The 14108-nt window shown below is 39.3% G+C and overlaps 1 protein-coding gene across 4 annotated transcripts in view; it reads right to left on the reverse strand.

Moving 5' to 3' along the window:
* The window catches only part of LOC122453764 (cytohesin 1 interacting protein), a 75762-nt gene extending 61854 nt beyond the window's left edge, over positions 1-13908 (reverse strand). Inside the window, exons 1-4 of one of the 4 annotated variants that reach the window (XM_043487927.1) lie at positions 13807-13891; positions 12796-12842; positions 12207-12310; positions 5558-5654 (exon numbers count right to left, since the gene is read on the reverse strand). In XM_043487927.1, coding sequence (XP_043343862.1) covers positions 5558-5581 — 24 coding nt within the window. In that variant the 5' untranslated portion in view covers positions 5582-5654; positions 12207-12310; positions 12796-12842; positions 13807-13891. Of the gene's footprint in view, positions 1-5557; positions 5655-12206; positions 12311-12795; positions 12843-13806 lie in introns of all 4 variants that reach the window. The other 3 variants (XM_043487928.1, XM_043487930.1, XM_043487929.1) reach the window with 3 other exon arrangements.
* Between the last annotated feature and the right edge of the window lie 200 nt (positions 13909-14108).

Genomic DNA, 14108 nt, shown 5'->3' on the forward strand with positions numbered 1-14108 from the left:
ATTAGATATATGAGGATGTATAACCAAATCACTTTACTGTACACCTAAAACTAATACAACATTGTGAATCAATTATACTCCAATACAAAATGAAAATTTCAAAAAGTCTTAGTAGTAGTGGTAAGAGGAGAAGGAAAAGTGGTAATGGTAGAAATAGTCATAGTAGCTGTTGCAATAGTCATAAGGTAGAAGTAATCATAAAGTAGTAGTAATAACATTAGTAAAGACACTGGAATGCTACTGAAAGAATGATGAGAAGGGAGAAGTTAAGACCCAGGACATTGTAGGCTAATCATGTTCAAGAGCCATCATGCCAGGCATAAGGACAGTAAGGTTAAAGAAATTTGAGTCAGTGAAGTCCACTTCTAAGCAGAACAAGGAAGAATCTACAGAAAGCGTCCTGGCAAAATGACTGCATCACTTCAACTTTGGCTACATAGATCTTCTCCAATGAGGCTATTCACAAGAAGGGTCCATTCTAAGAGGTCACTTGATTAGATTTGAACAAACCTCCGGGCAAGTTGGATCTACAGTCAGACACCAGAAGAACCCTTCAATCCAGAAAGGCACATTCAGGATTTCTGTTCACAACATCACTGCTTATGTAATTTCTTTGTGACATGTATTAAATAGTACTGAGAAAGCACCCCAAAGTTTTAACAAACCATAGCACCACCAAAAACAAACAATGATTTCCACTTTCCATCTCTTGTCAAATGGTCTGGACAAGCATGGTCTGGATGATTTACTACTCTGCCATTCTGGTGCTTCTGGAGTCCCAGGGTATGCTTGCGTCACATGCTTCATGCATGTGTCTCCCATGAGGAGGGACTTGGAAGCATCAGACCCACACAGCCTCTCTCCTTCAGGTTTTAGCTTGCTTCTCCAGGACACTTTCCATGATCACCCTCTCCAAGCACCCATCTGAGTGTCTGTCTTATGCACTGTGTTCTGTCACAGCATGTGGGATTTTTCTTAACACATCATCCTGTAACCAGCTATCTCTTTTGTATAAATTCTGATAGATTTAAGCTCTCTCGAGGCAAGGTCACTTTCCTTTTCTTCACTTATATCTCTGTCACACAGCTAAGTGCCTGGCAATGGTTGGCGCTCTCTCTATATTTGCTAAAAGAATGATTGACTGTGAAGCAACGGTGGAAGGGTTTACATCAGAAGTTAAGAGCAACAAGAATTCCAAGAAGGAACAGAGGGACTTATCTGACATGGAGTACAACTGCAGGCTGATACAGCTGAACACTTCTAAAGAAGCTTGGTGACTCCAGATGCATTTGAGCCTACCTATAGACATTCCAACTTAAATTTTACAATTCTGGTTGTGACTTTTATATTTACAAAGCATCAGCCAAAATCAATAGCTGTCCTACCAGTAGGTGCATACCCACTGAAAGGTGAGCTGGCTCAAGTGATGAAATGTTCCTGTAAATAGGCACAACACCACTTGATTTAAAAAATTGGCATTTGGGGTACAGTATTTGGTGACAGGCAAAACTGCCTTCAGAGAGAAAGAGGAGATGGGAAATGAAAGAAAGGGAGCGCTGAGGAGTATGAATTCACAGGCATCGCCTTGGCTCAACAGAGCAAAGCATCAAAACAAAGCATATGCTAGAATGATTAATGCCATGAGATTCGGTGACATCACCCTTTGGAGATCCAACAACCAGAATGTCACATCCTGGGCTGATGAAGAACCCTGTGGAATCTTACTGAGTCTGAGGGGAAGGAAAATGCTCCTCTCTATATAATAGAATTCAGCGATGACTCAATGGAAAACTACAGCTTTAAGTATACTTTATTCAAGATCTTCTGACATGAATAGTTATGTTCATAGTTTAACTAAAAACCATTGATATCTTCTGAAAGGGAATTAAGAAAAATAGCATTCTTTTCTGTCATGCCTACCTAAGTGGTCACTCACTGTTGGAATATGGGATTAGGTGGTGGTGGGCAGGCTAGTGCAAGGGAAGACGGGATGAGACGCCCAGAGTAATCTGAGACAGAAGTTGAACCTATAGACTTGAGTGTGTGGATCAGGGATTCAGCATGCTGAGAGCAAGCACATAAGGGCCTGTCTCTGGAAGGGTTTGATTATAGCTAAGAGGTCCAGTTGAGAACTAAAAATTCAGGGAAATAAATTCTACTGACTATGGAACCGAGCCTACAGCCAGGAGATTAGGACATCCAACTTCAGGGGAGAAAAGCGTTTGAAGAAAATAAGCCTTCATACACCTCCAAGACAGACAAGGCCAATTGAAGTGAAGGTAGGAAAAACTGGAAACTCCTTGTGTTTTTAAACTATAGTGAAGTTAAAGCAACAGTTAATAGACAAATTATGTCTCCATTTGCTGCTGCTTCCTAAACTCTCAAAATTTATAACATAACAATGAATTGGAAAGCATGTTCATGGACTTAAACAAAATATAGAAAAAATGCTAGAGACTGAATTCTAACATTCATTTCTTTGAAAACACCTTAACCAGACACATTAAAGGTAACTGAAAATCTATTTGGCATCTCTAAAAACATGAGTTTGGGCAGAAAACTGGTTTGTTTTAGGAAAACACTTTCATCAGCATATTCCAAGGGAGAGGTTGGCTTCCCAATGGCTGAGTGAGAGGCCCAGGTCAGTCCTTGCAGTTGCTCTATTGATTCCAATGCTCTAAAAGTGTTAGCCAAAAGCGTTAATTGTTCCAGTATCTTTATTTGCTCTACACTCCACTCCAGCTCTGCCACAGTCTCAGATTTGAGATCATATTTATGTGCCTTTCACCATGTTCAATGATCTACCCATTTTTCTTTGTCTCTGTATTGCACCCTGTATTTCTTTCTTTTTTCTTATTTAAAATAATTTTCCCCATTATTATGTCTGTTTTAGGCAGTTTGTAAAACATGAAAATCCGTTCCACCACCAATTATCACTGTGAACATTTGTTATGACTTTTCTAGTCTTTTTATTGTTATTAATTTTAACTAGATGAAACAGTTATGCATAAATAATTATATATATGCATATATATATATATATATATATATATATCCTCTTTTACTACACTTAGAGCTCAATCTAATAGCTGTTTTCTTTCCTCACCGACTCACCACATGATCTTAATTTTGGTGTGATGGTTCATCCTATGCCTTTACCACTACTACTGCTGCTGCTAAGTCGTTTCAGTCGTGTCTGACTCTGTGCGAACCCACAGATGTCAGCCCACCAGGCTCCTCCATCCCTGGGATTTTCCAGGCAAGAATACTGGAGTGGGTTGCCATTTCCTTCTCCAGCTATACCACAGTTTCCAGTTATTACCAATTAATTCAATTTTATTAAACATTGTTTCTAATAATTCATTATTAGAAATAATGACTGCTACAAAAATGTGAACATAATTCTGTCCACACAGTCATTTTTGTAGAACAAAATCCTTATATGAGAAAATATTGGTTTGAAAAATATGGCTGGTTTTAAGGCTCTTGATGGTAGTGGTTTAGTTGCTAAGTTATGTCCGACTCTTGTGACCCCACGGACTATAGCCCGCCAGGCGCCTCTGTCCATGGGATTTTTCAGTCAAGAATACTGGAGTAGAGTGCCATTTACTTCTCCAGGGGATCTTCCCGACCCAAGAATCGAACCCAGGTCTCCACCACTGCAGGCAAATTCTTTACTGACTGAGCTATGAGGGAAGCCCAGGCTCTTAATGGATATTGCTAAATTAATGGCAGAAAGCTTGCACATTAAATCGTTCATCCCTCCTGCAGAATTCCTGACAAACTTGATTATTATCAGTTAAAAATCTTTGCTAAAAGGTGCTCTGTGAAAACTGCTATCAAATTTTTGTTTTAATTTGAATTTTTGAAAATTTGCCCTTCTTTTAATACAAGAGAAGGTTGCTGCTGCTGCTGCTAAGTCGCTTCAGTCGTGTCTGACTCTGTGCGACCCCACAGACGGCAGCCCACCAGGCTCCCCCATCCCTGGGATTCTCCAGGCAAGGACACTGGAGTGGGTTGCCATTTCCTTCTCCAATGCATGAAAGTGAAAAGTGAAAATGACTCTTCGCGACCCGATGGACTGCAGCCTACCAGGCTCCTCCATCCATGGAATTTTCCAGACAAGAGTATTGGAGTGGGGTGCCATCGCCTTCTCCGAAGAGAAGGTTAGGATTTTTCACATTTTATTAGTCATTCTGTTTCCTCTTTCGTGATTTGCTTATAGATATGTATGAAAAAAAATCACAATTTCCTTAATGTGTTAATAGCTGTTTATCTTTTCATTTGGCTTATAACATACAGAAAATTCTTTTAACTTTTTATTCATCGATCATTTCCTCTGTCATTTCCTTAATTGCTTTTAAGTTTAGAAATTTTTCCATCTAATGATCAGATAAATACTCAGATGTATTTCTTCCAAATTATTTTGGTTTAACTATTTACACTTAGCTTTTTAATCTATTTGGAATAAAATGGGTATTTTTATGGGGATTCACTAAACTGAATTTTTTAAATCTAAATACTCTGTTTCCCCAAATAGCATTTTAAATTACCCATGCCCTGTCTCACTGATTTATGGTACTTAATTTATCCTATTAAGCTTTTCTGTTATTCTATCCTATTTATTTTTATTAAATTAAAAGCTCTGATCTTTAGCTAGTACTGGTTCTTATTCTCGGATTTCAGCTCTACCCCTTACTAGTTATCTAGCAGTAGACTAGTTATGGCCTCTATGACTCAATTTCCTTACCTGTAAAAGAGGCATATCAGTATTACTACCATCATGACACTGTCATGAAGAGAACATTGATTAATAAAATAAAGAACTTAGAACAATGTTTGGCACATAGAAGGCACCGCAGTGTTGGCTATTAGTGTTGTCCTTCTGTGTTAGCAAGGCAAATCTTTCTTGCAACCCTGATCTTTCAAAATTTTCATACCACCTTTATCTGTTTCTTTTTTTAAATAACCTTTATTTTCAAATGAAAATAGATTTCTTTTAATTTTCTGATAATAAAAAATGTATGTCCAGTATAAGAACATTTTTCAGAAATTGCATAAATATAATTTTAAATCACTTAACACCCACCACCCAAAATACATGTTCTTAATACTTAGCTAGGAAATTTTCAAACATTGACTCTTTATTAGTTGGGTACAACCTCTTATTTTGATAGAAGGTTGTTTGAGAGACCAAGGCACACAAAGAATGGACGTCTACAGCTAAATATGAAAGAGTAACGTAATAAGCAAATGCAAGTTTTGCCCAAGGGGCTATATTTCTCAGAACCATCCTACATTGAATTTACCAGCTTCGATTTTGTCTTTCTCTGCATCTTTTAACCTGGTTTAAAGACCAACAAAAATTGTGAACATAAAAGAATGTTCTAGGAAAACAGATCCCAGCTTTTGGGGAGTGCTTGGTTTTTTCAGGTAATAATGAGTCACTGTAGACTTACATCATTAAGAACAGTAACTGTGGTGCAGAGTTTTCTGTGGCCTTGAGCTGACTGTACTATCAAAGAGAAGGCTTCCAGGAAGAGGTGTATCTACTTACCCACCTGTGCTGCTGCTCAGTCATCTCAGGATCAGTATCAATGATTATAAAATACAGAGGAGGCAGAAGACTGTGACTATCATTTGGGAGCCATTCACTGTCAAAGGGGAGTCATTAGCAAAACATCATTCGGTCCCATACAAAAGTGGAAAATCTATTATCTATTTAGAAAGCAGATTTCTCTATTTTGACTGCTTATAATAATGTAATAATATTTCAATATAAATTAATTTTAAGTAGACTATCTTTTAGAGTAGTTTTAGGATCACAGCAAAATGGAATAGAAAGTACAGAGTTCTCATATGCCCCTTGTCCTCATACACACACAGCCACCCCCACCATCAACATTCCACTCCAGGGGATTTGTTACCACTAATGAACCTACACTAATATATTATTATCACCCATAGTCCAGAGTTCATATTAGGGTTCACTTTGTGTGTTGTACATTCTGTGGGTTTGGGTAAGTATATAATGACATGTATCCACCATTGTAGTATCATATAGACAAATCTCACTGCTCCAAAATCCTTTGTTCTCCACTGGTTCATCTCTCTGTTAACCCACTCCCTAGCAATCAGTGGTCTTTTCGTTGTCTCCAAGTTTTGCCTTTTCCTGATATCATATAGATGAACTTTGGAATCAAAAATTTTGTAGCCTTTTCAGGTAGCCTTCTTTCACTTAGTACTATGCATTTAAGATTCTTCCATGTTCTTTCATGGCTTGATAGCTACCTCATTTTTTAGTACTGAATAATATTCCATGGTCTGGACATACACAGTTTATTTACCTACTAAAGAACATTTTGGCTGCTTTCTAGTTTGGTCAATTATGAATAAAGCTGCTTAAACATTCATGTGAAGGTAATAACGTGGATGTAAATTTTCAGCTCATTTGGGTAAATACTAAGGAGTGCAGTTGCTGGATTCTATGGTAAGTACATGTTCAGTTTTATAAGAAACTATCAAACTGTCTTCCAGAGTGACTGTATCATTTCAAATTCCCATTAGCAATTAATAAGAGTTCCTGTTGCTCCCCATCTTGACTAGCATTTAGTGTTGTCAGTATTTTATATTTTCACCATTCAAATAGGTGTGTACTGGTATCTTATTGTCATTTCAGTTTGCAATTCTGTAATGAGATGATGCTAGGCATCTTTATAAATGTTTATCTGCTATCTGTATATCTTCTTTGAAGAAGTGTCCATTTTGGATCTTTTGTACATTCATTAATCAGTTTGGTTTTTTTATCATTGAGTTTCAAGTTTCTTTGTATATTTTGTATAGCTGTCTTTTATCAGATATGTCTTTGATAAGTATTTTCTCCCAATATGTCTGGCCATTTCATTTTCTTGACAATATCTTTCACAGGTAAGTTATATAATTTATATCAATTAATTTTTGCCCCCCAAGAGTGCACAATGTAACAGGCTATGGACGGCAAGTTTTCCTCCTACCCGAGATGTGACCTGTAGAGCCCCAATAGTGAGATAAAGAAGATGGATAACTAATGACTGAAGCCACCATCTCCTTCAAGGCTCACTAAAGTGAAAGTGAAAGTCGCTTAGTCATATCCGGCTCTTTCTGACCCCATGGACTATACAGTCCATGGAATTCTCCAGGCTAGAATACTGGAGTGGGTAGCCATTCCCTCTCCAGGGGATCTTCCCAACCCAGGGATCGAACCCAGGTCCCCTGCATTGCAGGTGGATTCTTTACTTTACCAGCTGAGCCACCAGGGAAGCCCAAGAATACTGGAGTGGGTAGCCTATCCCTTCTCCAATGGATCTTCCCATCCCAGGAATCAAACGGTGTCTCCTGCACTAAGGCACAGGTGAAACACTCTGATGCTCTCCTCTGTCATTCAGGTAGCCTTCTTTCACTTAGTACTATGCATTTAAGATTCTTCCTTCCCCAGCTGGGTCTAAAAGGAAGACTGAAATGGAAAAGAGAAGCAGAAAAATCGTCAAAGCTGTGAGGTAGCCTTGGTAAGGGTGGGAAGGGAGTGATGTTGCCAGTCTTTCATCTACACCTCTCACCACTGAACAAGTGTAGCAGCTGCCAAGAGAGCCACTCTTAAAACCAGAGAGGAGTGCCTACAGTAAGGGAATACTGCCGTTTCATTTCTAGCTTTGACATCTGTATAGGTGGTGGCCTTGCTAATCCACACCCCGCCCTGTACCTATTTAAACAGAAGGAAAAATCGAGATGTAGAGAAGAGAGAAGGCACAGTCCTGGAGCATGTGGCCATGGGCCAAGTGAACTCAGGAGAAGGAGCCAGGTTTGTGTTCTCTTACCATGTTCCATGTGTGAGGGCTGGCTGCTGAAGAAGCAGACCTCAGTAGCAGGAGGCTGAGTGGCTTACAGGCCTTCCTGTAGCAGGGTTTCCTATATCACTGACTGTCCACTGAAAACCCTCCTATGGATGCCTACCAGCCAGATGAGCTGGCCAATGCACATTAACCAGAAAAAGAGCCCAAAGCTTACACAGAAGAACTACAGGTACACTATTAAATGTGAAAGACTTGTCCTCTTTTCTTCTCCTTCCTCCCTACCCCAGGTATCATGAAACTGTAGTAGCCTAGAAATGTGAGAGCGGATGGTATCCCAGAGACATAACCCAGCCCTGTCCTGATCGCCAAACCTTACTTCGGTCCTGTGATATGGGAGGCCACCGTTTTCAATTGAATGAGATTGAGATTTTACAGCACAGAATTGGTTTTGTTTTTGTTTTACAGAAAAATAAAACTGACCAAGCCATCGTGGTATCTGCTCAAAAAAAAGGGAGATTTGACAAAGCTTAAGTAATTAGAGAAGAAAAAAATTGTTACTCTCATGCATATGCCCTAGGCCAGTTCAGACTTCTCAGTAAACTCATTACTCAAAGTAAACAAAATAATATAATATTACCATTAAGAACAGAAGTGCTCTATTAAAATGATCATAAGTGGAAAGTGAAAGAATAGGACACTAATATACTTTGCATTATATTTATGAATAATAATTAGGAAACAAAGAAAAACTGTATGGGATTATTATGAATGCAGTTGTACAGCAGATTAAGGTATATTACTAGCATCCAGGTGGTGCTGGTGGTAAAGGACCTGCCTGCCAATGCAGAAGATTTAAGAGATTCGGGTTCGATCCCTAGGTTGGGAAGATCCCCTGGAGAAAGGCAAAGCAATCCACTCCAGTATTCTTGCGCGGAGAATCCCATGGACAGAGGAGCCTGGTGGGCTACAGTCCATGAGATCGCAAAGAGTCAGACACAGCTGAAGCAACTTGGCACAATGGCACAAAAGGAGTAGAAACATGGGTTTTGGAATTAGGAAGACCTAGGTTCAAATCCTGATTGTGCTGTTTGCTGTCTCTGTGACCTCTCATAATCCTCCTGGAAAATGGCCACAAGGTTAACCTCGTTAACTTAACAAGGTTAACATAAGGATGAAAGATGAAATGTGATGACTGGAGTGGGTAGCCTTTCCCTTCTCCAGGGGATTTTCCTAACCCAGGGATCAAGTCCAGGTCTCTCACATTGCAGGTGGATTCTTTAGCAGCTAAGCCACAAGGGAAGCCCATAATAGCTGTCAGTTGATAGGTATTCAAAAAAATAATGGCTTCTGTTATCACTATTTCCTTCACTATTTATCATTACTATCAATTTCACAGTTGCTTATCCAGAGAACTAACAGCATTTGTTAAAAACATATTTAAGTTGAAATTTGAATTTGGGGGGGTAACACTAAAAATTTCATGCTGCTGCTGCTAAGTCGCTTCAGTCGTGTCCGACTCTGTGCGACCCCACAGACAGCAACCTACCAGGTTCCTCTGTCCCTGGGATTCTCCAGGCAAGAATACTGGAGTGGGTTGCCATTTCCTTCTCCAATGCATGCATGCATGCTAAGTCGCTGCAGTCATGTCCAACTCTGTGCGACCCTATGGACAGCAGCCCACCAGGCTCCTCCATCCACAGGATTCTCTAGGCAAGAATACTGGAATGGATTGCCAAAAAATTTCCTAGTTCAGGGTAAACAAAATTCCTGAAAATAGCTCTCATCTGGCGATAACTTAGGCACTGTAGTTAGGGACTACTTTCCAGATGAGAGAAATATAAAATGAAATGTTTAAAGTGTTGGGATTTGGCCCTACCATCTATGCCTTATCACCATGTATCAGGCCTAGAAGGACATTTAGAGAGGAGAGTAAGGCCCAAAGAAGCAAAATGACTTGCCTGCAGATACTTTGAGCCTACCTAACCCTTTCCTGTTCATATCACACCTCATCTATTAACTTGTTGGCTGGTTCAGCCATAGCTTACCTTCAAGTGCTGATAAATGTCATCTTTGTCTTTTAAGAAAAGCACCTAACTGGGACTTCCCTAGTGGTTCAGTGGCTAAGTCTCCATGCTCCTAATTCATGGGGCCGGGGTTCGATCCCTGGTCAGGGAACTGGATCCCACATACTGCAACTAAGAGTTCTCATGCTGCAACTAAGACCTGGTATAGCCAAAGAAATAAACTTTTTTTTTTTTTTTTTAAAAAAAAGGCACCTAACTAAGGGATCAGTCCCATTTCCTCTTCTCTTCATGTGTCACCTTGGGAGAGAACCTGGCAGCAGCCTTCGTCAAGCCAGCCAGCCAGTTCAGTACAACCTGACATCACACTGAATTACCAGAAAACGATTTCATTTAATGACAGTCTATTTGATTTGTGGTTCCTGTTTCCTTCCTCCCTTTGACTGTTTCTCTCTTCATTCATTATTCCTTTGATGTAGGGTGGGTGGCAGAGATGAACAAATCACTGAATTTGATGCATTTCACTTTGTTCCTTTTTAGACGTTCTTATAATGGTTTTCCCAAGGAAAATCCATTAAACTATTGACTTAAATACTATTTGGGGATCAATTATAATTCCAATTAACTGTACCATCTGTGTTGTTCATTACTATTCCCAAGAAACATTCACAATGGTGAGAAATTGTGTCTCCCAAGCTCATGTTTATTCATCTTCCGGTCTAGGATCTATCTTCAGACGCTGCCCCTGGACCCCCAGGATCCAGGAACTAGCCTCCTGGTTGATCCTGCCTTGTATCTGCTGCAAACTATTTTCCTGGCTTCAGAGGAATTATCATTGACATTTCTTTCTCTCCCCACCACAAGAGGAAATGTTTACTAGTTGCTTTACTATATGCCAGTCACTCTGCTAGGTGCTTTGTATTATTTCTTTAAATCCATGAGGTAGATAACAAGGTTCTCCTCTTTCAAAAAAGAAGAATATGAATTTCAGAAGGAAAAGCACTTTGCGAAAAAGCCACAGGGGTATTCGAACCCAAGTCTGGGTGCCACAGGCACTGCTTCTTCATCAGGGTTGCTCAGTCCCTCTCAGCACCAGGTGGCTGGTGGCTTCCGAACCAACAGTCCTCTGATGAGATCAACAAGCTAGAGAAACTCTGTACATTCTTTCTCAAGAGTGATGTCCTCCAATAACTACCTCTTTTACAAAGTAAAGATTCCCAGGGATACATATTCCCACCCCAAACTGTTGACTTCCTGAATCAGAATCACTAGAAGTAACAACGACAATCACTAGAAGTTACAGAACTAGTCCTAGAACGCTTTGCATCCTAAAAGTTTGAGATCCACTGCTCTGTCTTTCTTCTTTGACACCAAAACTGTCCTTTAATAAAGTTTTCTTGGAGACGATGTCCTGACCGCTGGTGGTTGAACCAAAAGTGTGATTGCCTTGATGAGCATGTGAGGGAACACTGTGATCTGCTCCCAACTCACCTTCTGGCTGCAACTTTTTGAGTAAGTTCCAACTGCCTCTGGCTGAGCTCTGATTACCTTATTCAGGCCTGTCTCACAGAAAGTACATAAAGCACCTAATTTGGTGATCTTTTTTTGTAGCAGCTACAAAAAGAAATATCTTTTTTGATCAGTACGTTTTTTTGATTGTCTATTCTTTGCAGATTGTACAGAGCTAAGAACAGAGTCCCTGTCCTCAGAAAGGCTAATGTGGATATAGATAAGAAAATAATGTCTTCTCTACCTTTTTTCTTACACACACACACACAGTAAATTTCCATTAGCTGCCTTATCCTGTCTTCGTCATTTGAATATCATATTTGAGCTCTAGTGCTCAGTCCATTTAAACTTGGCTTCTCACCAATTTCCTCTTTCCTTTTCTCTTAACAAGAACCTTCAACTTTCTAAATCAGCCTATTTTATTGGTATTTTTCCTTTCTTGCAGTAACATCACACTCCTGTTTTTATTGGACCTTTCTAACTGTCACCCAAAATTGTCTGGATGTCACAAATTCAACATTTGTCTGAAAGAAGACATCCCTATGATCAAATCTACTTACCATATGCTATCAGAGAAAGTAGAAGAGACATAGTTACAAGAATATCAACCAAAAAGAGACCTAGTAAACAAGTAGAAGCTGAAAATATTTAGGAACTAAACCAGAAAGAACCAAGCAGCTTATTCATTAAACACTTTGAATAAAGAATTCCCAACAATAATTCCATCCATATTTTATTTACCTTATTATAAAACACTTCACTAGAATTTGTTCACTTCCTCCCCTCCCCCCACATCAAAGACGAGAACATAATGAAAGTCAAGCACATATTTCAAAGTTGAACTTACCATAGAAGTTCAGCTGGTAGATCTCAGCCAGAGATCCCTCCTGGTTGCCACACCAGAGCTGTAAGAGGTATAATCTGGTCTGCTCTAAATGAATTTACAACCCCCTGCAATGCAACAAGACACTGACATTCCAAAAAGGAAATTCTATCTCACCCTAATTCATGCTGCCCTTCTCCTTCTTCCTGAAGGGGGTTCCCATTTATTTATTTCAGGACATGGGCAAACTGTTTAGTATCAAATACCTCACAAAAAGAAACAGCAAAAATTCAGTAATGCCTATTGATCCTTGAGCCCTGTACAAGTGGAAAATCAAGGCTCTTCATTCTATACTGAATTAAGTGGAGAAAGAAACCATTTCTTATCTGAAGTCACTCCCATCTAAATGTTTCACATGTGGATTTTATGGGGACACTAAGGTTTCAGAGTTTCAAATGTTACTTACTATAAACTAACTCTAAATTTTATTCCCCTTGCTTTTGTTTTCAGATTAATGAGTTCAGTTTAATTGGAAGGAACTTCCATAATTTATTCTAAACAAAATTTAAGACCTTTGGTTTACTCCATGCTGTTCAACTAAAGTCAGACTTACCTGAGTTTTCCCTTTAAAGCAAAGCAGACACCATTCATGTGGTCTGTCTTTTCAACAGAAAACCATGTTAGTTTTTTATCCACATAACATTCATTTCCAATCCCTAGAAACAATTTCTAGAGAGAGCAAATTTGCCACACATACAGCAAGTAGCATATAAATATGCATCATGAAAAATTTTCCACACACAGAGAAAACATCATGATTTGGTTTGGAAAACAAGTCATTTTATAAGTTGTGGAAAATAAGATCTGTTCCTGTCTTTAGGCAAGATCTGCCACTGATAGTCATTTTAGTTATTCTGTGCTTGTAACCAGTTTTCCCTGAATTACCTTGAGATATTCATGGTGTGTGATCAATTGCAAGCTCATATATTGTAACCTCAAAAAGAAAAAAAACTCTTTTTTCTTGAATTTGTTCATAAAGGACTGCTATTCTTAATAGAAAACAGTTTTGTTTCCCAAATCACATTTGACCTGTTTAATTATTGAGTTTCTATATATCAAGACAATTTTTATAGCAATAAACACCTCGGAAAACATTGCAGCCTATGATTATCTATTGTGAGATAGAATCTCTTTTTTTCATCATCAAATATTTAAAAAAAAAAACTTGTAGGGAAAGTAATCATAAAAGTTGAAGTTTCTACCCATAGAGAAGAAACACATCTTGTCTTATTGAGTTCCTTCTTATAAAACTACAGTATTTTCTACCAGTCACTAGATAAGGTTTTGTATTGTGTGTCTAAAATCATACACACTTTAGAAATCAGCTGCTTCGGCGCGTGCTCCCGATTGCCTCTATGACACCCCCTATCTCCCTTCAGGATCTAAATCAATGTATCCTCACAGATCAACCCGCCTGTCCCAATAGTTTCTTCCATGGCTGACGAAGAATCTGCATCCTTCTATACACCAGTTGCTCTAAGTGTTATTAGGATCAACCCAAATTCCATTTTACCAGAGTCTCTTGCAAAGTCTTAAATCTTTCTGGCGTTTGCTCTGCTCCTACCTGTGCGGCAGGGCTGGAGGTGGCAGGAGGACGGCCGGAGAGCGGTGTGGCTGCCTTCGGGGAGATCCTGGCCCGGCACAGAGCTGGGGGAAGGCAGAGCCGAAGGAAGAAGAGGAGGAGGAATTTGTGTGCCGCTGCAAACGTGAAAGGGTGCCAAAAAAAACACCATTCTTTTTCCCAAGAAGTTCAAAGAGCTTTGCAAACATTAACTCAGGAGCCCAAGTAGTCATGCAGAAATTATTAATCTATTATGCCGTTAAAGTAACCACTGCAAGCAAAGTCATGAGGAAAGGGAGTCTATT

Source organism: Cervus canadensis, chromosome 15 (genome assembly GCF_019320065.1).
Source record: "Cervus canadensis isolate Bull #8, Minnesota chromosome 15, ASM1932006v1, whole genome shotgun sequence".
NCBI lineage: Eukaryota > Metazoa > Chordata > Mammalia > Artiodactyla > Cervidae > Cervus > Cervus canadensis.